The 26,403-nt window shown below is 41.7% G+C and overlaps 1 protein-coding gene across 1 annotated transcript in view; it reads left to right on the top strand.

Annotated features, from left to right (window-relative positions):
* Window positions 1-26,403, top strand: part of LOC143359845 (nose resistant to fluoxetine protein 6) — a 59,349-nt gene extending 32,946 nt beyond the window's left edge. Inside the window, exons 4-12 of the mRNA XM_076798138.1 lie at window positions 10,605-10,858; window positions 11,400-11,570; window positions 13,337-13,430; window positions 16,042-16,161; window positions 16,472-16,637; window positions 20,012-20,187; window positions 22,084-22,213; window positions 25,268-25,585; window positions 26,278-26,403. Of these exons, the coding sequence (XP_076654253.1) occupies window positions 10,605-10,858; window positions 11,400-11,570; window positions 13,337-13,430; window positions 16,042-16,161; window positions 16,472-16,637; window positions 20,012-20,187; window positions 22,084-22,213; window positions 25,268-25,585; window positions 26,278-26,403 (1,555 nt within the window). The remainder of the gene's footprint in view (window positions 1-10,604; window positions 10,859-11,399; window positions 11,571-13,336; window positions 13,431-16,041; window positions 16,162-16,471; window positions 16,638-20,011; window positions 20,188-22,083; window positions 22,214-25,267; window positions 25,586-26,277) is intronic.

Below are 26,403 nucleotides of genomic sequence, written 5' to 3'. Positions count from 1 at the left end.
TCTACGGAGTCTTGGCTCAATTTTTCGACTACTTCTAACGCTTATGTTACGAAATAACTGCATAATCTCGTCAGCTCGTGATCAGAGCGCACTAGATTGAACCTTCCTCTTTCGAACGAGCCCTTTACCAGCGACAAAATATTCTCATATAAGGACGAACACTTGAGATACGTGAAACTATTTTTTGACGGTAATGTAGTCACTCTACCTTATCTACGAAGACCGGGCCCTGAAGGATAGTCATATTGATTGAATAAACTTTGCTATTTCTATGTCGCTCCCGAATGGAAATCCGAAACGGATCATCTGGAATGTTCCGTTATGCAAAATGTTCGCAGCGAGTATCTGCAATGCAAACGCACGCATAATCGTTCGCATTTAATTGCGGGAAAGCGGAGGAGAAGGAACGCGAGCGCCGAGCATAATCCTTGGAAACCGGAGTGCGTTCGGTCCCCGCTGGGTGATTTAAATTTACAAAAAAAAAAAAAAAAGAAAAAGAGAACGTTCCCGAAGATATTTTCTGGCACCGCAAATCTTTTCAGCGTTCCGCGGCGACCAGCAGGAAAAAGCCGCGTGCGGCGGCGGAATTAACGGGCGAACGGAAAAAGTCGCGCGGCGCCTCGGAATAAGGATCGCTAAGTATAGCGCGAAACACGCTACGTGATAATAATCACACGTTTTTATTGCACGCTCAGTCATTAGCGGAGCAGACGCAGGGAAAGAGAAACAGGAAGAACGCGTGTTCGTACGTATACACGCGGGACTAATGAAATTGTTCCGAGAAAATTGTGCGAGCTGTTTTTGTTCCACCGCGGCACGCACTGCTAAACGACGAACCGACGGCAACAATAATATTCGTCTGCACATTCTCGGATCGTACTGGCAAAAATGTTCACTAAACACACGTTCACTAACAAATTACAAAACCCTCGGAAAATCTGACAACGTCGAAACGACGGATTTTATGCATTTGTGGCAAAAATGGACAAGCGTAATTCCAAACTGTGGAAGGACACCAACATTTTTATTCAGACTATTCCTTTACTTTCACAATTTCTAGGATTATTTAAATTTTCTGTAGTTTAATCGAACCCCCCTTTCCACAAATCAGTAAACGTCTATTGCATAATTTTCTGTTTTACTATTCCTTTATCTTTACGATTTCTATTATTATTTAAATTTTCTGTAGTTTAATCGAACCCCCTTTTCCACAAATCAGTAAACGTCTATTGCATAATTTTCTGTTTTACTATTCCTTTATCTTTACGATTTCTATTATTATTTAAATTTTCTGTAGTTTAATCGAACCCCCCTTTCCACAAATCAGTAAACGTCTATTGCATAATTTTCTGTTTTACTGTTCCTTTATCTTTACGATTTCCATTATTATTCAGTTCGCCTTTATCCGACGCATTTCTTACGACTTAATAAACCTAGTCAAAGAAGAAATTCCTGTTCGGTTCCCACCATTTTAAATGAATGCAAACAGGTTTTATCTTGCATAAGAATTTGCAGTACACCGATGATGAAATGGAACTTTTTGCAAGGAAAAAATAATCTTAGCACAAGATACGCTCCTTGAGGTGCTATGATTTTGTCTCGGCGACTTTTTCAAATCATAATCAGATTGCGGGTTATATGCGTTCGTGACGGTAATGAGCGAGTGCAATTTTTAATTCAGCGCGCAGATTAAAAGGATTTCAAAAATATCAATCAGCTCGTTGCAGCTGATTACAATCATCAAAGAAAGAACGACATTTTTATCTAGCATAAAAGTTCGCGCTCTAATCATAATTAATGCGGAGGTGTTTCCACTTAAACGGCACATCATCTGCATCTCTCCTGCGCATCGTTTAACGAGTCTCTGGCGCTTCCAGGTCGGAGATCATTTGTCGTTCCTCCATCTTGCAACAGGGATCCCCCGGGGCTGGCGCGTCGCGTCGTCGCAAAACCGCGATACAAATTTTCAATTTCCCCATAAATTGTATCGGCACGAGGTTCTCCGAGAATATCGAATCGGGCGCGACATCGAATTTCAAAGAAATCCGCCGTGACACGCACGGTGGTCGATCAGCACGAAAACTGGAACGCAAAAAAATTATTTTAGAAATATCAAATTGTTGCACGATTCGACTCATTAACATCGAATAAGTCCAATAAGTTTCTTTCGAATTTCACTTATAACTAAGAGAATTCAAATAATTGGAAATCATTACAGTGATTTCTCTGTATATGTCGCCAAGGTCTCGGCGATAAACGTCGCGGAATTATCCCCACTACCGCGGGGTATTCCACGCGAGGGGCCTCGAAGGACGCCGAGGAGTGCAAACATAACACGGCTCGACTCGTGTTGTTGACATATATCGAGAGTTCACTGTACAATTTTAACACTAAACCAAGCATTAACAGTATCTGGTAAATATTGCCTTATAAAAATGGCAACCCTAAAATTATTGAGATTGTCCGTAATTTTCCATAGAATAAATGCTTGGACAAGGAAATTTACTCCACTATTTTGTATAAATGAATTTTTATAATTTCAGTAATTGTAAAATATAAAACCGGTAATTTGACCGTGGTAGGTTTAATGTTAATAACCATATTTCTCTTCCGGCGAACTGAGTATGTTCCGAATCGTTTCAGAAAATATGGCTTTAGAGTAGGAGAATAGCAAAAAAGAAATCATTTAGCATTTCTAGAGAAATCGACCACTGTGACGACGCCGGACCGGAAAATGGTTTCGGTATAGCGCGCTTCTCTGCTGAGACCATAATCCCTCGAAATCACGATAACGACGTCTGAGACCGAGATGCCGTCGCGATCTTCCTGCATTCTCTATTATTCCACCTTTTATTCCCAGCTTCGTCCTCTAGAGTTTTGTATCATTCATTGCCCTAGCTCTTTTGTGGTGTCCACAGCTGCATTGCTGCATTTACGTCGGGTATATAAAATTCTATCGTAATTAGGACAAGATAATTGAACAAGAACACTTTTTTATTTATTAACCCTCGGTATCCTATTCCAGAGTCAATATGTGCAATTTTATTCCGATATAAGATGACGCTTTCTATTTCGAAATAAGAAAATCGCTATCCCCTCTTCTTCTTCTTGATTCGAAATACGACGAAAGCTGGTCCGCAGCCATCGCCTTATATCGAAAGAAAATTGCAGTGAAATGTGGGTCAGAAGTGACCCGGCATAGGCCTAGATCTCGCAGGAGTCCGGGGGTTAAACGTGGAAGTAGAAGAGTGTTTTTAAACAATTTATTTTTCATTGTACTTGACCTTAAGTGACCTTTAATTATAATCATTTATTCGCTTCTAATGCCAGTAGCACACTTTTCATTCAAAATACAATAAAACCGGGACAAAAAATCGTAGATCAATTTTTGAGGGGTCATTGTAAAGGGGAAACTTCCCTCTATGCGCCACCACCGAATTTAATCTGGAAAAAAATTGTTTCAACTCCGTACAGTCGTTCGAATTTCCAAAATTCCGAAAGAAGAAAAGCAACTGAAATTCCCCACTGTGTTTTCTACCAAAATAAAGTTCTCCGAAAGAATTTCGAGAAAGGAGTTGAAGAATGTGAAAGCAGAATCTTTCAAAGAAAAAATGATCACGGGAAGAATATTTTAAGAATTTTTTCCACGAAGTCACAAGATTTCAAAGATCAACGAAAAGTGGGTAAGGCGAATAGAAAATAATAATTATATAAGAAGAATGGAAACTCACTGTTACGTTACTTCCGACAGATTAAAACTATTAAGAATGAAAATCAAATTCTACTTAGCTCCTGTTCATTGCAAACGAGATGGACAATTTTTATTTCCACAGTCTAGTTATAACACAACGATCTTCTCATTTCGTTGTGTAGACTATAGTATGTTTTCGGCGATGCTACCAGCAAGTGATAAATTAAAAAGCTAACATCATTTTCGTTTCGTTTTGGCCGCAAGAAATCTGCTTATTCGCCATTTTATGACAAGCTATGAAAACAGGGGGGTTCGCATAAAGATCCGCGGTCTAGTTTACAACAGTTATGGTCCCGGTTTTAAACTTTTCGCCGGGCAGCCCCTTTAATTCGTTCCGTCGTTCGCTTTTCTTACGACGCGACGACTTCCTCCGCCATCGCCGGAAGGAAGTCCATGGACAAACCGCTGGGAAACGAACAAAGGAAGAATGCAAACGAGTCGCGGCGCTGTTCGAGTTTCATAAGATTGCCGGTGCCCCGGCCATTGCTTTACATTCCGATTCACCGGGGTTTCCCTCTGAAACGCGGCAGCTTAAGACCCCTGGAAAAACACGCTCTGTTTTTCACTCTTTCACCCTCTGCGAATCTTGATTCGGCTTTCGAGCCCGTCGTACGCCATATTGATTCGCTCCGGAAAAGAAGAGAATAGAATCTCATCGAACAGTGCAGGTAGATTCTTAAATTTCTCTCAATTTTTGTCATTTGGTAATTTTTAAAAATCTATAATAAATGGTCACAGACTTCCTAATGGACCTGTGGATCTCTCTCTGTACTCTATTATTATTATTATAAGAATTATTATCAGAAGAAAGGGCTACAATTATAAATTGAATTCCAAATAATTTTCGATTCCGCTTTTGAGCCCGTCGTACGCCATATTGATTCGCTCCGGAAAAGAAGAGAATAGAATCTCATCGAACAGTGCAGGTAGATTCTTAAATTTTTCTCAATTTTTGTCATTTGGTAATTTTTAAAAATCTATAATAAATGGTCACAGACTTCCTAATGGACCTGTGGATCTCTCTCTGTACTCTATTATTATTATTATAAGAATTATTATCAGAAGAAAGGGCTACAATTATAAATTGGATTCCAAATAATTTTAAATAATGGAAAATAACGTGTCCCTACTGCTATATTCTTCTAATATTTTTGTTATCGTAAGTTTTAGCTGTTTTTTTATTTTTTGCCATGAACGTATAAAATGCAGTGCCTAATTACTGTGTAAAAGGAGATTTTTAAGCTTTCAAGCAGTCCAATAGTAATTTCTTTTGAGGTCATTGTGCGGTACGTTCAAGAAAAATATTGGATACTTACATATTCGAAAGGTCAACCATTGCCAAACATTTTTGAGTGTTAGCACAACGATTGACTCACCACGGGCTTCTGAATATTTACAGAAAAGGTTCCGCATGGCCTCCTTCCATTTCCATACACGTTTGGCATATTTTTCTATGGAGCACGTATGGAAATTGAATGAGGACACTCAGAATTTAGGTAAACATCGCACGCGACACCTAGGCGCCGGTAAGTCACTGATGATGCTGACAAAAGTGCCGCTAACTGAAACTGTTTGTGTCCGTAAGACGTTCTTCCACTCGGTATAGCACATCCTACGTGTTGCGATAAATATTGAATGATACACCGTCCGTAATAATCGTAAATAAAACGACGAAACTACCGTAGACCCGAAGTCGCTATAGAAAACTTTATGAAGAAATTCCTAGCTGTAAATTATGGATTTTGAAAATCCGTTAAACGTCCACGGGCGGCGCTAATAAACTTTGTACCAGATATATGTCCGACTTTCTCCTGTTCACAGATCGAAATTAATTATGGCTATCCTATTCTTACCAGCACCGTTTTCGTCATTCGATAGTAACAATTATATCTTGCATAACGATCCGCAATTAGTGGATTCGGTTGCAAATATATTTACGAATGTGAACGTGCATAACTGTAATGAAAGGAGGCCATAGCATTCTGGAATTACGCAATTGATCGAACGTGGTACTTTCTTTTTGTTTATTCGTAAACACAAATCGTGTTACGGACAAACACATAGCATAACGTTCCGCAATATTATGTTCCGTAGAAAGGAGCAGGGACTATATAGAAATTCATTTCTCATTAATAGCAATTTATTTATTTATTTATGCAATTTCCAAATTTTCATAGACAAATTTTAAGAAAGTGGAGTAAAATAAAATCCAATTTTTAATGGGATATTTAAGCTTTTGTGGATCCAAAACAAACAGAAATCGTACTAAATCGAATTTTATATTAATAATTGCTTCTTTTCATTGTTTCGCATTTCATCTATTTATTCTTGCCACAAACGTGTACGACACGTCAGTCTACGAAAACTCGCCGTGTCTGCGGATTTTATCGGAACGACTTCGGCTATCATTGTCATTGTTATGTTTGTTGTATCAATAGCAGAGGTCCCGGTGATTTTAGAAGCAATCGTGGCTGCCACGAGTTCAGTCAATCGGAGGCCGGAAATCCTTCGATTTCCGTCGCGTTTCGAGGGGAAACAAACACGGCGGCCGAGGCGACGGGAAACGGGTTCCCACGGTCTCTCGCAAAAGCTCTCATTCCACTCCGATTTCTTCCCGATTGATTCTTTTGTCTCGGCGAACACGATCGGCCGCGAAGCACAAGAAAGACAGCGGTCGCCGGCTATTATTTATCGTTCGCTTTCTCTCCGGAGCGAAACGAACGATTCGACCGCAGGGGAACGTTCCCGGTGGCGCGCTGTTGTGCCATAATTAAGAAAATAATATTAGGGGGGCCCATAAGTAACCAATTACTTTGAAATCTAATAGAAACTTTGTCGTACATTCAAGTTCTTATTTCTAAATTTATTGTATAATCTCCATCATTATCAAGGACAGTTTGCCATCTTTCCTGCAAATTTTCAATCCCCCTCTCATAGAAATCCAGGGTTCGTCAAGCAAAATATGACTCAAGGTGCTTCCTAACATCTTCTACAGAATGTTTTATTTCTTAAATAATGCTCCAGAGATCTGAAAAGATCGGAGGGAGCAATATCCGGTGAGTACATGGGATGCGGTAAAATTTCCCATTGCAATTCTTTGATTATTTCCTGAGCGAGTTTCGCTGCATGAGGCCGGGCATTGTCAATTTGCAGTATTACACCTTTTCCGTGGACTAAAGATGCCCTCCTTTTCAATAGTTCTGAATACAGCCGTTGTAATTGCTGACAATACAACTCAGCAGTAACTGTTTCCCCAGGTTTCAACAACTCAAAGTGAATTATGCCACGACAGTCCCACCAAATGCACAGTAACACCTTTCCAAGTGATAAGCTAGGTTTAGGGGTTGATATTGCGGTTTGATTTGCAGAAAGCCATTGCTTCGAACGCTTTATGTTATCACAAAGAATCCATTTTTCATCTCCGGTAACGATTCTGCTAAGAAACGGATCTCTACGAAATCTGGATAGCAATCAAGTGCAAATTGATCGACGAATATTCTTGTTGGTCTCAGATAATTGATGCGGTACCCATATTCCATGCCTACAGTGACTCCAACTAATATTCGCACGCTCTTAAAAATCGCATAACTTTGTCAATATTGGACTATATTACTTGAATTGTTTTGACAAGTTAGCACAATTGGTTTGCTACATAAAGAGAAAAGTACAAAAATTGCAATTGGTCGAAATTGCACAGAAAATACTAAAAGTTGTATGTTGCAATTTTTTACGTGGACTTACATTGAAAAGTTAGAAAGTACGATTTTTTAGATCTGTATGAATTATACATATTCTGAGAATTTCATCAAAATCGGTCAACGTTGCAATGAGCTACAGATGCTTCAAAATGATCACGTAAGGGCGAAATTCCCTGACAAGTCCAAAATTCTGCGACTTTCACCCTTAAGATTTCATCGTTAAACGTTTGTAGCCCAGTGCAACGTTGACTGATTTAGACGAAATATTCAGAATACGTATAATTGATACGGATGTACAAAACGTACTTTTTAAATTTTTAATATAAGCCCGCATAAAAAAGTTGCAAAATACAACTGTTAGTACTTTCTCTGCAATTTCGACCAATTGTAATTTTAATCAAACATTTTTTTCAAGTTATGTAACCGAACCAATTGTTCCAACTTCACAAAAAAATTCAAGTAGTATACTCCAATATTGACAATGTTATGCGATTTTTAAGAGCGTGCGAATATCAGTTGGAGTCACTGTATATGCCTTTCTCATTTCGTGTAGGTGCCTTTGTATAGTTGACCATGTGGACCCAAGGCTTCTCGATAATTCTTGTATACTTAATTTTGGATCAGCTTCCACTAGAGATTTTAGGGTGTCATCATCAAACTCAACTGGTCGTCGAGGCCTGTCAGAGAGATCATAATCAACAGCAGCAAACCATCTGAACCAAAATTGACACTTGTTGACCTTCAATACATCTCCATAATCATCGCAAATTTTCTTTGTTGTTACCGTTGCATCAAATCCCGCATGAAAATGAAAAAGTATGCAACGACGAATATGATCCTAGGAAGGTACGGACGCCGCCATATTATTACAGGGTTGTAAAAAAAGATTATACTTTTTAGAATATTTTGAACAGAGGCTGCTTTACCGAAAACAGTAAAAGAATACGTGTTTCCTGTTCAACGATCGGTACAGAACTAAAGGCAAAACAAATTCTTTGCAAATAATTGATTACTTATGGGTACCCCTAACATTACCAACTATCTGCATAATCTCGGCAGCTTCTGACCAGCGCTCGCTAAATTGAACCTTGCTCTTTCGAATGAGCCCTTTGCCAGCGAAAAATATTCTCGTATAAGTACGAAATAATTACGAATTGGTACGAGTAATTTCGTCGGTAACGTAGTCACTCTACCTTATCGTGAATGACGGAGTCTTGGCTCCTTTCGTTTCGAATTCTGAGCATTAATGAAATCGCTCAGAAAGAATACGTGTTTCCTCTTGAACGATCGGTACAGAACTAAAGGCAAAAAAAATTCTTTGGAAATAATTAATAACTTATGGGTACCCCTAATCGAATATATTATTGTTTCAATGACGGAAAAGCTCGACGATTCTATCGGCGCTGATGTCCGAAGTCGTTCGAATGCTACCGAATCGCTGGGAAATCCATCGTTCGCGAGAGATTCATTTCCCGGAATAATTACTAGCATCGCGGGACAGAAGATTAACGAGCCCCTCTCATTGGCTTCCTCTTTTAGCTCGTCCTGATCGTCCGCTGGAACGAGTTAACATTTTTCGGAACCGGGCTAACGACAGCTAGTTATCCCGCGCCGTGCAATTAGACGTGTCCAGATATAAATGATGAGCGAATTGCGTAATGAACTTCTCGGTTCAGGCGGACATTAAACAAAAATTAAAGTCTCGATCGATTCGATCGTTGTCGTTATAATAAAATAATACAGATCACGTACGGTAGCTCGAGTGTTAATATTTCATTATGTCAGCCGCAGCCAGAACGAACCGGCATTTTTAGCAACATCGCTAACGACGCGTCGACGAGACCACTTATTATCATAGTCCTGATCACCGATGTCCGAGAACAATTTTAATCCCTCGACCACCAGCGGAAGTTTTGCATTTTTCACGAGGGGGGGACGGGGGAGAGGACGCAGAAGATTTTGCGCGTTTGCGAGAAAACGAGTAGGCGCAAATTAAAGCGGCAGAAAAACTGAATGATGGACGGTCCGAGGACTAAGAACCCGGTCCGTTCCGTGAGGCAACATCATCGACAAATATGATTCATCGACACCGATGATTAATAGGCTCGGGAGCGATCGATTTATCATTGACCGGTAATTAATCACGATGAGCGAGCGGCTAAATGAATTTTAAACTCGTCCGGCGTCCCGTGCGAGTTGCTATTATGGGACAGCGGGAAAATTACGTAAACGCTAATGAATGCTATTAAAAGTAGCTTTACGATCGACAATGCCAGCGCTGTAACTCACCGTGGATCCACTTTCAGCATTCCGGGACTTCGCGACACGAGCCGGCTGTTATTGTTCGGCTCGGGGAAAAGTTTGCGAAGATTCTCAAATCAACATCCAAACGATCTTCCCGAAAAAAGTCAATTTTTTACAAAAACTTACTTTATGGCAAATATTCCCACTCCTACTCGCGAGCAATTAGTTAAGCGCCGTTTTAACGGTGGCATCGTTCTCGAAATTGCTATTTGCCACGAGAGACAGAAATTTCGTACGGCTAAATATACAGGGTGCCTCAAAAACATGATTCCTGAGGTCATTCAAAAGTACACCGGGTAAAAAACCAAGCGAAATCATTGCGATTTATTACCGGCGACAGAGTGGTCGGTATTAATTTCGCGGTTTAATGGCCGGTCATTCGGCCCGTTCATGCTGGATTCAAATTATACGCGTAAAATTGTCCTCGTTAACGACTTCCTCCGCAATTGTCCTCGTGGATGTCCTTAATCGTTCAATGAAGGCGAAAAAGAATCATGCGTCCCTCGTAAATCTATATTCCCTCGATGTGTTTTACACCAAGCGCATCACGAACGACCGGTTTCGCATTTTTTCATTCGACAATTAGCGAAATTGCAGAGATCCGTCCGCGGGAAATTGTTCGATAAATTCCACTGGCAGAGGAAAAAGTTTGAACAAATTCGATCCTGGCATTTTCAGAAGTCGTTCTGGAACCACCTCGTTCGGGTGTAGATATGTGCCAAATCCTGATGCAAAAGGTTCAATAAATTTTCCGAAAGAAATTTCCAGAGAATCGCGCGAAAACGGTCTCGGAAACGAGAGGACAATTGTCAAGGATTAACTGCGAACAAGCGTTATCGTTTTTCTTTTAGAGGAGTGGGAGGAGCGATAGGTCTGCTGATGCTGTGCGCGACGATCTACGAGTACAGGACCCTGACGATCTTCAAGGACGTGGAGTCGTCGAGCGTGTCGAACAATAACGAGAGGCTCAGCAATTTCTCGAACAAAAACCTGAGCCAGGATCGTGGCGTGTCGACGGGCCAGGACAATGGGGAGGAGCTGATCGAGAAGGGGAAGGATCTGCAAAAGGATCTGGCTGATCACGCGAAAACTGACGAGCGGAGAGGTAACACATCGAATCTCCATTTCTGCTCCGACCAATCGCGGCGCATACTCGCGCGTAGTATTACAAATTTATTGTCGAAACTGAAACGTAAAACTCGATACATTCCCCCGAGCGCGTGCTATTTAATAAATGTTTACTGGATCTCAAACCCCACAAAATATTCTTTCGAAGCGTTAACAATTCATTTTCCACGTTAAATGTTTACCGAACAGTAACTCTCTGATCGTTTGTCATTTTCCTATATTTTTCACGCGTATCCTGATAAATAAATTTGTCAAACAGAAGTTGTTCAGCAATTGTACAACAGTAAATCGCAATAAAAAGGATCAGCGAAGAGTTTTGCATTTACTAAAAATTAGAGAGCGCTTTAATCTCTGTTTTCATCAATCGGTGCACGTCCGTGTCATCCTCAAAAAGTCATTAGGGGTCGTAAGTCAGAAATGAGTTAGTGTAGAAGTTAGTCCGTAGACTGTGCAAGGGTCCGCTTGGTGGATCGATCGATATTGATCACGTCCTCCTCTCTCTCTGTTTCTCTGTGCAGGTCTCTGGATCAAGTGTTTGGCCGCCTTTAATCCCATCACGAACGGCAGCAAGATCATTAGCACCGAGCCCGCGGCCAGAGACAGTCTGACCTGTCTTCACGGACTGAGAGTGCTCTCTCTGGGCTGGGTCGTCATGGTGCACACCTACCTGCAAGTTTTCGCCATAGCCGGTAAAGTTCGGCCCGCTTACTCGACACAATCTCTCCTAATCACGAAGGATCCGCCCGAGCCCGAGCAACAACACCGCCGCGTTTAATTCGCTAGAAGTTCGCAGATGATTAGCACCATAGAGGGCCGTAATTGCTCCCGTCTAAACCGCCACGTCGCCCAAGGACGCGAGCCACCTTCCCGCAAACCTCAAATTCTCCGCAAACGTCCTCCAACCTCTTCTAGACTCGCGACATCGTTTCTTCGCTTTCTGTAAAAAATACAGACCGTTCAAATTCTCTTGGAAAAACAGATAACAGCGTTTCCTAAAATGCCTAACCATTTATTTTTTCCAGTCATTACTTTCTCTAATGAGACGTGGATTTTCGTCGCTCCAATAACGACAGTTACGACGATTACAGTATCGTTTAAGAAAGAAGTGCATTCGTCGCTGAGACAAATGTTTTTAATTAGGTTAGGAGCGACGTGGATCGTGTTTGTTAATTCCTCGCAAAACTCAATCCGCTTGATAAAGTCATCTCCCAATAGCTTTTGATGCAACTGCATTTTATGAGGACGAAACTTGTTATGTTTAAGTAATTTGTGCACGGATCCCACTTTTGGATTACACCAGTTACCATTGAAACTTGTCTGAACTAGCGGGATTCACAGTAAACTGTCCTACAATTTCGATTTGAGCAGCTTCTTTTATCAATTTCGCCTGGTTTCTTTTTCAATTTGTCGCCAATCCTGTTTCTCCATAAATAAAACTGATTTCTACTCGTTCTTCCGAAGAATGCACCATTTTATACAATTAATTCTACTACGATACAGTATCTCTTATTACGGCGATTCACACTCGAATAGTACAATCTTATATCGAAAGACAGACAACATAAACGAGAGATCAACAGAGGAATATTTTGTTTTCAAACGGTACGCGCTAACTGGAAAACATCAACGATTTGCGTCAAAGAATTTTACACAATAATATACCCCGCTCTGTTTCTGTTCAAACGTTTCCGAAACTAGTGCGCGGATTAAAAAAAGTATCCTACGAAAATTGCTGGTCTTTTCACGCACAATGAGATCCCCTATTGGAAAATATAGGTTTCCATTTGATAAAACAAAGTTGACCTTGAAAACTCCACCCAAATAAGAAACAGATACTGCCCCCCCTGATTTTCAATATTTACTTTCATACTTTTCGAGATATTCAGCTGGAAAGTTTTCAAATGAACACACCCCGTATATGTTACGCTGCAATTATTTGATGTAACGCGAACGTATAGTAAAATGATATTTTTAAAAAATCGAGCTCAGAGCGGCGAAAGCGGGGCTCGGGCGGATCGTCGCGCGGTTTTCTCACGGAGTTGGAACGGTTCGAGTTTAATTAAGACTGAGCGTAGTTTAATACGTAATAAAGAAGAGCATCGGTGTAACTATCCGACACGAACACGAACACGAACACGAACACGTAACAGAGCCTCGGTAAGACGAGGCGGCGGCGGCTATCCGGTGGAAACAGCGTCTTGGAATCGAGTTCGCATTGCGGCCCGGGGGGTCGAATTGATACAGTTTCAGGTCCAATTAAAACCGTTCCACTTTCTATGCGCGAACCGCGCGGGGTTACGGCGCGTGCATTGTGACGTAACCGCCGAGCAGCGCGTGCACCGGTTTTTCCTGATCCACCGTAATCGAGAACACCGTTCCCTCGATCCGCCGAATCGAGAGTAACTTTCACTGTTAATGCCGGCGACGATCATTTCCCCCGTTTATATGTTTCCAGAGAACAAGACGCTGCGCACGGTCACCGAACGGAACTTCATGTTCCAAACGATCAGCAACGCCACCTTCTCCGTGGACACGTTCTTCTTCATCAGGTAATTAAGACGAACGCTTCACGAGACCGTTCGAGCTCCACCTAATTCGGTGTGATTGCTGGGCGAAACCCTATAGTGCTCGCGCTGCTGAAACATACCCTTTACGTGACACGAAACTTCGGAGCGAGCGGGAAATCCGTCAGTCTCGCTGCGACAGCGTCGGATAGGATTTCATAACTTTGCAGATAGCTTCCGCGTGGTTTTCTCCAGTTTTCTCTGCTATGTTTCATTCGGCTGACAATGCCTCGACGTCAGTTGGACGAAATTTGGTGGAGCGATTTCGAGAGGTCACGTCTTCAATTTTTGCTGCTGTAACCGTGAAAGATATGAAAATCTTTCTTGCATAGAACGATTCTACAGACTGTCTTGAAGGCGATGGTATTTTTTTTTTTTTTTTTTTTTCTTTAATAACATTGTGAACGATTTCACATATTTAACCCTTAACGCTCCGACTTTTAATTGCGAATATACCGGAAACTCTTCTCATCATACTTCGACTTGCAAGTTTTTAAGTGTCGGATAATATTAAAGTCATTCATCTCGGAAGTAATATAATTTTGATTAGAATATTTATATTAATCGGTCGCACGTCGGTGGTGCCTGAGAGACACACTTGGAGCGTTAAACCATTTTTTAAGACAGTGAAACTATTTTCTAGGACACTTTTCAATTTCGATAGCAAGGATCTCTCACAGAGACAGTGTTCCTATCTCCAATATGAAAATAAAGAACCAAGTATCATTTCGACAGCACCTCCCATTGGCGAATCAGCTGACCCCTTGACCGGCGTATATCGCGTTCCACTAATCGCCGGTAAACGCAACGCCGGGCCCCGTTATTATACGCGAAACAAGCGAGATCGCACCGTGATTTCAGCATTCTTCGTTAAACGGGCCAATCACGCGAAATGTCAATCAAATTCACACTTTTCCCCCGGACTTGTTGTTTCCTTTTTACAGTCCATTAATACGCGGTGACTTGCGGGATTACTCGCGTGCCGTGAAAGCAACAGGCAGCCGTGAAATTGTTTTGCAATCCTTGCCCGCGTCACGTTTTCGCGTTGCCGTGCAGGTTGTTGACACTTTCCTGTCTGCCTTTACGGTCGTTCCGAGCCCGAAAGCCTTTGCGAAATTTTTCTGCACAAGTATCCAGTAGAATGTAACACAGTTTCGCTTTCGTATGATGTTTCGAGCAACTTTGATCCTTCTAGAAAGTTTTGTTCGGTCTTAGAAGCCGGTGCTTCTGGTTCGACGAAGGAACATGAATTCCGTGCATGGATTTGCACGTGCCGTTTCTGCAGTGAGTTAGCTGGCAATTTTATTTTGTCGTTGAATCGATCGACATGTTTCAAGGGTAGAAAATCTTGTTTCGTTGCAATTTTGTCGAATGTGCGCAAGAAAATGTGGTTTGCACAAACATTCGCAGACTAGTAGCTAGTTTAGATTATCAGGGACGTTGCACATCAAGAACTATGCTTTGTTTAACTTCAGTTTGTTCGAATATGTCCAAGAAAGTTTTGGTTTGTACAAACATTCGCAAACTAATAGTTAGTCTGGATTGTCAGAGACGCTTCACACCAGGGAGAACGTTTTATTTAGTTTCAGTTTGTACAAATGTGCCCAAGAAAATGTGGTTTGCACAAACATTCGCAGACTGATAGCTAGTTTAGATTATCAGGGACGTTGCACATCAAGAACTATGCTTTGTTTAACTTCAGTTTGTTCGAATATGTCCAAGAAAGTTTTGGTTTCTACAAACATTCGCAAACTAATAGTTAGTCTGGATTGTCAGAGACGCTTCACACCAGGGAGAACGTTTTATTTAGTTTCAGTTTGTACAAATGTGCCCAAGAAAATGTGGTTTGCACAAACATTCGCAAACTAATAGCTAGTTTAGATTATCAGGGACGTTGCGCATCAAGAACTATGCTTTATTTAGCTTCAGTTTGTTCGAATATGTCCAAGAAAATTTGGATTGTACAAACATTCGTAGACTAATAGCTAGTCTAGATTGTCAGAGACGTTCACATCAGGAACAACGTTCTATTTAGCTTCAGTTTGCTCAAACATGCCCAAGAAAATGTGTATTGCACAAGTATTCACAAACTAACAGCTAGTCTAGATTGTCTGAGACGTTTCTCCTCACGAACAACGTTTTATTTCACTTCAGTTTGCCCAAACGTGCCGAAGAAAATGTGGTTTGCACAAACATTCGCTAGCCTACATTCTCCGAGACGTTCCCCATCAGAAACAATGCTGTATTTAACTTCAGTTTGCTGAAACATGCCCAAGAAAATGTGGTTTGCACAAACATCCGCAAGCTACTATCAAATCTAGATTGCCAGAGACGTTTTGCATCCTAAAGTACGTTTCATCCAGCACCAGTTTGTTCGAATGCGTGAAATCAACATCTGAATTTGCACAAACATCCTCGAACCAGTAGCAGTTTCACTTCTCGAACTTCAACATCTTCAAAGATCGTTCGGGGAGTCCTGAATCCTGCAGCACGAGCATTCAAGAGCCCTTAGAAGATCCTCCAGATGACAAATTAAATAAAGTAATGACCTCAATACGAGACTGACATAAATCCTCACGAGACCGGTTCCTTTCAGTGGTTTGTTGGTCACGATCCTGTTCTATCGGTCATCGGGCAGCCTGAAGACGGACAAGGAGAGCTTCGCAAGGACGTGCTTCACGAAATTCGTCATCATGATCCTCTACAGATTTATTAGGTGAGTGGGGTCCGCTATCTCGACCGTAACAGCTCGCTCATCGAACCTTGAAAGCTCTCCTGTCGGGAAGAGGGTGTACAGTGCTTTTCGCCGTGGACGTTCCGCGAACGTGACGTCTCGATGGAGCACAGAAGCTCGTCGATCACGGTTCGACGCAAAACTGTCCGGAACGCGATAAACCAGTATCGTCGAATAAAGTCTCGGGGAAACGATCGTCGAGCGAGAAAACGGACGAGCAATCCTATTCGATTCTGTCGTTCGACGAGTATCAGGCCTGACTGACCACTTCTTTCGATTCCCTTTTATCCAGATTGACGCCGGCGTATCTCTTCGTCCTGGGGATAAACGAGATCGCCATAAAACAGGCTCAGGCCAGGACAGTCTTCTCCCCGGCGAACATGGATCACTTCACCTGCGAGCACTTCTGGTGGAGGAACGCGCTGTACATCAACTCGTTGTACCCCCAATCGGAAATGGTAAGCGTCCGGACGTCTTCGAGACCTGGACCGAAGTATACTTGGCTTGGGGTAGACGTATGCTAACTGGTGAATCTTCAGAGTCCATAAAGGGTTCTGGAAAAGCAGATAGCTCATGCTGTGGCTCTGGGACAATTTATTCTGCGAACATTAGACGCAAAGAATTTTTATTGTGGCTCTTCGCTAGGGTAGTTGGTGTTAATTGTCATATCAGTCGTGTGTGCTTGACACAACTCACCTGAACGCACTGTATTCTTGAAGGGAAATGATCAGCATCAGATCATCTTTGAGACCTGGACCGAAGTATACTTGGCTTGGGGTAGACGTATGCTAACTGGTGAATCTTCAGGGTCCATAAAAGAGCCCGGGCAAGCCGATAGCTCATGTTGTGGCTCTGAGAATATTTATTCTTTTAATATTAGACGCAATGAATTTTTATTGTGGCTCTTCGCTAGGGTAGTTCTCCTTCTCTAACTTAACTCATTCTATTCTTGAAGGGTAATGATAAGCACCAGATCATCTTTGAGACCTGGACCGAAGTACACTTGGCTTGGGATAGACGTATGCCAGCTAGTGAATCCTTAGAGTCCATAAAAGAGTCTCAAGCAAGCAGATTTTCGTCGCAGCAGATATGGTCGCGTAAACAGAATTTGATTAGGATCTGTGGAGTCATCACTGTGACCCTGCAGCCTCGGTTTCATTGGCTACATTAATCTGATTCTGCGGGATTTTGCTCTCAAAGCCAAAAAGCACTTCCTAACGAAAGTTGCTGCTCTGCTCCATTTTTCAGAAGGTGTCTCCAAGAAAATTCAATTTAAGGGCGTGGAAATAGAGGCTTCATCCCTTAAGACGCCCTAAGCTAGGCTGTCCCGCGATATTTTTTTACGCGAATCAGAACAGCTCAGAGATCGATAACTTCGCGGTAAAAAATGCCGGGTAATTCCTTTGGGGGAATAAGATCGGAGTAAAAAGGGAGAATTGCAGAACAGAAAATTATTTAATCATTTGAGGCAACTCTCGGAGAGCACCAGAGGCTCCACGGTTCCGGGAACGACCATAAGCAGAGCATCGTCGGCGGACTAGCTAATATTCCGGCTCGTATGCAGCCGCGCACGAAAAGCAAAGACCATTAAATGGCAGGAGGAAAATTTCAGACAGGAAGCCACCAGTCGACGGAAGATGGCGGACGAGGAAGGTGTCCGGGGGTGTCCCGATCGTTTTCCGATAATTAATTCCATCGCTCCCGGAGAAAGTTCCGAAGCGGCGAGCGCGCACGACAACGCCGACTGTCTAGCCATCCTAAAATCAATTTCACCGATCCGATGCTGGGAAAGAGTCGGTTAATTACCGGTTTCACCGCGCAGAGAAAGATTCCTTGAATCGACTCGGATACCTACCGGATGCACGTCCGCCCATTCCTCATAAAAAAATCATAGACCAACTATTACGGACCATGCACTTTCGGGCAACCTCTTTCGAAAAACAGGATACCAGAGATTAACACGGAATTGCACCTTTTTGATACAGGAAATCGACTGTTGGTCTAATAACATGCCGACCCTTTGGGGACTAGGATCTTTTTAAATGCTTTTTAATGATCGGAGAACGTAAACGGATAAATGATAAACTGTCTGGAAATTTAGAAACTCAATATAGAAGCCTGGTGTTGTCGCAATGTTCGTCTTCAAAGGATTGCTTTTGTAGTTCTCGATAATAGTCTGCACATCAGGAACTATGTTTTGTTTAACTCCAATTTGCTCGATCTTGCCCAAGATAATTTGGTTTGTACAAACATTCGCAAACTAATAGCTAGTCTAGATCGTCGGAGACGTTTCACCTCAGGAACAATGTTTTACTTAGCTTCAGTTTGCTCGAATGTGCTCAAAAAATGTAGTTTGCACAAACATTCGCAAGCTAGTACCTACTCTAGATTGTGAGAGATGTTTTACATCAAGAAGAACGTTTTATTCAACTTCAGTTTGCTCGAATGTGCCCAAGAAAATTTGGTTTGTGCAAACATTCGCAAACTACTAGCTACTCTAGATTGTCAGAGACGTTTTACATCAAGAAGAACGTTTTATTTAGCTTCAGTTTCCCCGATGTTGGCCAAGATAATTTGGTTTGTACAAACATTCGCAAACTAATAGCTAGTCTAGATCGTCAGAGACGTTTTACCTCAGCAACAATGTGTACTTAACTTCAGTTCGCTCGAATGTGCCCAAGAAAATTTAGTTTGCACAAACATTCGCAAACTAGTACCTACTCTAGATTGTGAGAGATGTTTTACCTCAAGAAGAACGTTTTATTCAGCTTCAGTTTGCTCGAATGTGCCCAAGAAAATTTGGTTTGTGCGAACATTCGCAAACTACTAGCTACTCTAGATTGTCAGAGACGTTTTACGTCAAGAAGAACGTTTTATTTAGCTTCAGTTTGTACAAATGTGCCCAAGAAAATTTTGTTTATACAAACATTCGCAAACTAATAGCTAGTTTAGATCGTCAGAGACGTTTTACATCAAGAAGAACGTTTTATGCAGCTTCAGTTTGCTCGAACGTGCCCAAGAAAATTTGGTTTGTGCAAACATTCGCAAACTGATAGCTACTCTAGATTGTCAGAGATATTGTACATCAAGAAGAACGTTTTATTTAGCTTCAGTTTGTACAAATGTGCCCCAAAAAATTTTGTTTATACAAACATTCGCAAACCAAGAGCTACTCTAGATTGTCAGAGACGTTTCACATCAGGAACAACGTTACTGTGTTTCTACCGTAAAGAATATCACAACCAACAGCACATCACTCTTCTATAAAATAATCTATAAAAATACAAATACAACACTGACAAAAATATTCCTAAAATACTCCAGCTCTAAAAATGTCGAGTCTCGTGCAGAACTTCCTAGAACAAGCTACAACGCTCATTCCCGACAGACAAAGAACAAAGTATTAGGAAACAGTAGTTTCTCTAATGAAGCAAAGAAACCATTTCCAACGGACCTTGAAGTTTTTGTCCCCGAGTGACGTGTTTTCCGTGCAACTCTCCGTTCGTTGACCTAAAAGCCCAGCGATTTGTGCGGTACAGTTGCAGAATATACCGCGGAACAGATCGAAAAAGCGGTATGGTTCCGTAACTGGTCGGGAAAGGAAAACGAGAGTAGCATGCTGGCCACGAGCCTATACCGGCGAGAACGAGCAATTGTGACTTTGAATCGATGTTCTCGCGGGCGTGGACTTTCGATTCGATAAATTCCCGCCGGGTCGAAGGCATGGTACCCCGAGCCAAGTATTTTCCGTCGCTTTCGCAATCCCGACACGGCCGAACCTAGCCGGACCTCGGCGATTATCCAATGAATACTCGATTAAACAACTTTCCAGTGTATGCTGTGGAGCTGGTACATGGCGAACGACACGCAGTTCTACGTTCTCGGGATACTCCTGCTGCTGCTGTCCGTGCGATTTTTAAAGGTCGTCGCGGCCGTCGTTCTACTTCTCCTGGTTTCGTCGTGGTTCACCACGTTCTTCGTCGCCTACGGCAACGACTATGTCGCCAGGTAATTAATCGGCCGCCGTGCTGTCGCGCGCGGGCGCACTATACGTTCGAAGAACCCTGATGTTCTTGCTCTGTCGAGATTGTCCTTTCGGCGAACCTGAAGAGGAACTCCCGAAATGAAATTAGAGATTGCAATGGCCAGATCCGAAATAAAAATTGTTTGCTTGTGTCGCAAGAAACAGCATTTTAATTGTATCAGTAACGTTGTCTAATAATTTCATTTGGGGTTATAATGTAACACAAGATTTTTAGAGAATCCTATTAACGCTGTGACTGCCAAACTAGAAGAAAAATTGAAAAAAAAATTAAATGTATGATATTGAGCAGTCCCTCAACTTTCTTACATTTTACCGATCCCAGTCAAATTTGGTACAATGAATATATTAATATAAGAATTCATTTTAAAACCTGCACAAATACTGTACTTCCGTCACCCACATATGATTGACATGGCGGTCAACGTGTTAATAGGCTTCCGCTTAATTAAAATCCTATTAACAGTGTCCCCACGATTTAGTTCTGTTAATCTCTCCACTGTTTAAAACTGACACTGCTTAATGTTGTCGTAAGCGCTTAAATTCCGCAGTCTAAACATAGCAGTTTGCCCCTGGGGCTCTGCTGACTCTGTAAATCGTGTGAATTAAACTGCTCTGCCACTTCGAACGGCGAGAAAGGGTTAACCCTTCGCTTGTTGAAATGCAGACCTTAACAGAGAGATTCTACGTGACAAACTGAATCGAAAAGTCAGAATAAAGTTTTTCCGTTGAACGCCTCCTTTCCGGGATAATCGCGTTCCAATGGGAAGCGAACGTGTCTGACCGTGGCCGACCGTTTCTACTGCTTGGGAACTTCCGAGCTCTATTATCTCGCAAACGGAGCCTCGTAAAAAAAAATTGCATTGCACAGTGTTAGTCTATTTTGCCACGTAGAAACTCGTACTGATTTTTTAATTAAGCTTGTTTCTCCGTTAGGAAATATTAAAAAAGTTTATTGACCTCGAATGGGTACTTTTTGTGGGAACTTCATGTCCCTTTTTCTCGGAATCTGCTGCAGCTATCAATTTCAAATTTTTATACCATCTGGGATCATACTAGATGCGTAATTTGGGGAAAGAGAATTCTGGAAATACCGAGCAGAAAAAATACAGAACCGCATCAATGTGAACTCTTTTGCACTGTTACCTCCGACACATATGTTCCCGCCAATCCAACTGTGGGCCGAATTTCAAAAAAGTCTTCGGCTAAAATACGCGTTATCGTCAATAGTACAAGCACACAGAATTCCAACTCGACCGGTCCAGAGGTTCCCGAAAAAAAGTACCGTAAAGTTGACTTAATTTTTATGTAGGTGAAAAAATGTCTACTCTCCTTAAAACCTTGTCGATAATAATTATTTATAATTAGGAAATGCAATTATACCCCGTATTCTAGTTAAAAATTGCTCTCTGAATATCCGCCAATGAAAAAAGGATTCGCGTCAAACGTCGGCAAAACAGTGTTCCTCGTTACCGTCTGGAGATTGCCGCATGAAAATGCGAATTTGTTCGGTTTTCATAAGGTCACGATGTTGTGCAACTTTGGATGTTAACAGGCCGCTCTGTGTAAGAGCAGTAATAGCTTAACCGGGCGTAGCAGTTCGCGACACGCGGTTCTAAAGTATCAGCCGGTTTTAATGGAATTAGAGCTTATTGGAGTGGGTAATGGGCCAATTTCCAATAGCTAATAACCGAGCGCACCGCACCGCGGCGGGCTTCTGGCTCTCGTTGAACTTTACGGCGGCCGTTATCTTATAATCGTTCGGACTTAAACGACTATCGGGTTTTCCATTCGCTGTCTGGACCCGCACTCACAACAGACTCGATTCCCTTGATTTGTCTTTATTTTCTCTCGCAACGCAGGATTCAGGAACCGTTCGCCATGTTCGACAAGCTGTACGATAAACCCTGGATGAGGGCCGGGCCTTACTTCGTCGGAATCATCACCGGCTACATCCTCTTCAAGACCAATTGCAAATTGAAGCTGCCCTTGGTAAGACACCTCGAGAAACGTCCGAAAAAGGCACGCGAAAAATAAGGCTTCGGCCATTTTTCCGGGAAAAAATGCACTCGGTAGTTTTTGGAAACTTTAACAGTACCGAGCAACAATGTACAGTGAATTCCCGATATAAGTCAGTGCGAGCCTCGCGTTTAAAGGTCACTGGGACTACCCACACCACCACGGTTAGTGACTTTTACATTTCCACTGTGCATTTCAAATGCAATGTTCGGCGACAACCACTGATTTCGTCTAAATGTCGCCGGAACCGCGTAAGTGACTTATATCGAGAATTCATTGTAGTTAGTTACATTCGCGGAAAATTTTAATGATTTCATCTACATCACCTTGGATTGTTGTTTTTTGTTTCGATACTTTTGTAACCGGTACTGAAAGGGTTAAAAAATGTGTTGCTACACAGAAAGAATATTTTTTTAAAGGACACGGTGCTTATCGAAATCTACAGATTTTTATTTTTCTTTTCGTTTAACTATTTTCTCTAACTAAAAGAGTTAAGAATTTATGGTCGCACAGCTTGGAAAGCGTTTTGATATTTGCCTTAAGAAAGCGCTTATGGAAATCCGTAGAAGTCGCTTCGCAAATTAAAACAGCGGACTTTCCTTCCCGCAAGATTTTCCGAAGTTTTGTGGGTCAGTGGAGGAATTTTAATAGACCGCAAAATTTTTTGAATAAGACAAAGTGTTTTCGAGCTTCGGAACCTCGATTTAAAAGCCGCAGTAGATCGATGCCAGCGAATATACTGAATGGAAAATACTACTGGAACAACGATACGTTTTCTCCCGGCTATTCAGTTTCCTCGGATGCGAACGTTTGCGGTCAAGACGTTCATAAATGCAACCAGCGCAAGAACTGCGGCTCTCGTTGGACTCTGTCCAGAACGTTGTTTCCTAGAGTGCCCCCTAGAAAGTTTCTGCTGACCCATCCCGTCATAAATAAACTGTTGGAAACATCGTCTGTCAAACCTTTGTTCATTGTTTGTCCGAGTGGTGCTTAAGGATTGAGACCGATGAGGAAACGCAACCAGAAATATCTTCTTTAAATTGTACGGTTCTTGGTACCATGAATTCAATTTTCACTTATTCGGGACAATCCAACTTACTTCAAGTAAAAATTAAAGTAGAAATACTTTTACTAAAGTAGTAGAAGTCACTAAAAGAAATACTTGTACTAAAGTAGTAGAAGTCACTGAAAGAAATACTTGTACTAAAGTAGTAGAAGTCACTGAAAGAAATACTTGTACTAAAGTAGTAAAAGTCACTGAAAGAAATACTTTTACTAAAGTAGTAGAAGTCACTGAAAGAAATACTTTTACTAAAGTAGTAGAAGTCACTGAAAGAAATACTTTTACTAAAGTAGTAGAAGTCACTAAAAGAAATACTTTTACTAAAGTAGTAGAAGTCACTAAAAGAAATACTTTTACTAAAGTAGTAGAAGTCACTCAAAGAAATACTTTTACTAAAGTAGTAGAAGTCACTGAAAAAAATACTTGTACTAAAGTAGTAGAAGTCACTGAAAGAAATACTTGTACTAAAGTAGTAGAAGTCACTAAAAGAAATACTTTTACTAAAGTAGTAGAAGTCACTGAAAGAAATACTTGTACTAAAGTAGTAGAAGTCACTAAAAGAAATACTTGTACTAAAGTAGTAAAAGTCACTGAAAGAAATACTTTTACTAAAGTAGTAGAAGTCACTGAAATAAATACTTTTACTAAAGTAGTAGAAGTCACTAAAAGAAATACTTTTACTAAAGTAGTAGAAGTCACTCAAAGAAATACTTTTACTAAAGTAGTAGAAGTCACTGAAAAAAATACTTGTACTAAAGTAGTAGAAGTCACTGAAAGAAATACTTGTACTAAAGTAGTAGAAGTCACTAAAAGAAATACTTTTACTAAAGTAGTAGAAGTCACTGAAAGAAATACTTGTACTAAAGTAGTAGAAGTCACTAAAAGAAATACTTGTACTAAAGTAGTAAAAGTCACTGAAAGAAATACTTTTACTAAAGTAGTAGAAGTCACTGAAATAAATACTTTTACTAAAGTAGTAGAAGTCACTAAAAGAAATACTTTTACTAAAGTAGTAGAAGTCACTGAAAGAAATACTTTTACTGAAGTAGTAGAAGTCACTGAAAGAAATACTTTTACTAAAGTAGTAGAAGTCACTGAAAGAAATACTTGTACTAAAGTAGTAGAAGTCACTAAAAGAAATACTTGTACTAAAGTAGTAGAAGTCACTAAAAGTAGAAATTTACTCCAAGCACTTTCCATGAAGACAGTCCTGAAGAGATTGTCACAGATTATTGCAACAGTGACTAAAACTTCGAGGCAAGGTCAAATAGGAAGGGATGTCTATATGAATCTTCTTCGTTGCTTTCGTGCCACTCATCCAGTCCTAAAGTGGGAGACAAGATCAAATAGGAAGGGATGTCTATATGAATCTTCCTCATTGCTCTTGTGTCTCTCATCCTAAAGTGGGTCCCACATATTACGAAGTACCCTGTACTCATAGCTGATTCGAGTCCAATCACACGTCTAGGTTCGAATCCATGCTCCCTAGGTTCAGTCACATGCAGAATCCTAGGTTCGACTCTAATTAAAATTTTGATGCTTTCACAGCCTACTATGTTACAGCCTGTCATATCTAGGCTTCCGTGTAAAATGTAAATAACATAGAGGGACTTTTGTAGATTAAAAAATACCAAAAATAGAGGGGGTAGCTACCCCTATTTCCATATCCCTTTGCTTCAAGGAAAAATCCAAATCTCTTCTAGGAAAAAAGAGAATATCCTTCCTCCATTTCCTGTAAGGGAGTCCGTAGAAATGGATCTGCCACATTTTGCGTCCCAAAGGTAGGTCTCAGCAAAATTGGAAAAATTAAGAAATTGAAGGCCAGAAAGGTTTCTAAAGGCTCGGATCAGCAAGACTCGAATCTTTTCGTTCCGCTCTAACGGAAAGGGTCGATGGGAAGGTCCGGGGGCAACGAAAGGGTGCTGACAGGGCTCAAGATGACAGGTTCGGCTTGTGTGTTGCAGGCGGCGCGAGCCATCGGCTGGCTGATATCGAGCGGCGTGATGTTCTCCGTGGTTTACGGTCTTTACCCCGGGAATTTAACGGTGACTGTGAGCTCCGTGTACGCCGCCTTGGGGCACACCGCCTGGGCGATGGCCGTATCCTTTATCGTGATTCAATGCTGCACCGGATCCGCCAAAATGATCGACAGCCTGCTGTCCTTGCGGCTGATGTATCCGCTATCGAGGCTGACTTACTGCGCGTACCTGGTCCACCCTGTCATCATGATGATCACCGTCACTCAAATGGACGGGCCGCTGCACCTACACAACGATATCGTGGTGAGACATCCCGTGTCATCGCTCTTCCCATCAACGGACCCGTCCCAGCGATCTGACCCCGGGATAACCTCGATGCATGTCCAGAAACCACCGACGGACGGCAAAGAGATTATGCCACCGCGTTCGCGTCAGATAGGATTTAGCAGCTTCGCGGATCGCTTCTGCACACTCTTATCTGTCATTCTGTCAAATTCTATTCAGCTGTGAATGGTCGATCCTGAGATATGAGCGATTTTGTGGAAGCTTGATCAGCTCTGGGGTTTAAGAAAAATGGATTTTTGACTTTGCCAATTTTTCCTGCTTTAACCACGAAAGCTGCGGGGACGCGTCTCGCGCAGAACGATTCTGTAGACTCTTCCGAGGACGAGGATATTTTGTTTAATAACATTGTAGACGGTGGAACATGTTTAAACAATTTTCAAAGGGAGCTGACTGACTTCAAAGCGACGCTGACTGACGTTTTCAACATACACCCTCAGACAATTTAAAATTAATTTTGAAGAGATACGGTCCGAAGGAAAATTCACCTACACCGTGCGATAGGCCAGGTCATGTATTTTCGGATATCGTTCAGAAAACTGTCGAGACACATTTCGTTTTCGATCCACGAGATAAAATAGATAGATCGCTTACCGAAATGCAATCAGTTGATGGCTCCACGTCGGATCGGTTTGACGTGTTTGTCCTTCCAGCTGATCCTGTACCTGGGCAACCTGGTCGCCTCGTACCTGACGTCCTTCTGCATCTCCATCGGCCTCGAGGCGCCCGTCGTCAATCTGCTCAAGATCGCTTTCATCTCGAAGAAGCGAGCGAGGTAG

Source organism: Halictus rubicundus, chromosome 12 (assembly GCF_050948215.1).
Source record: "Halictus rubicundus isolate RS-2024b chromosome 12, iyHalRubi1_principal, whole genome shotgun sequence".
NCBI lineage: Eukaryota > Metazoa > Arthropoda > Insecta > Hymenoptera > Halictidae > Halictus > Halictus rubicundus.
This window is presented reverse-complemented; position numbering and strand designations above follow the sequence as displayed.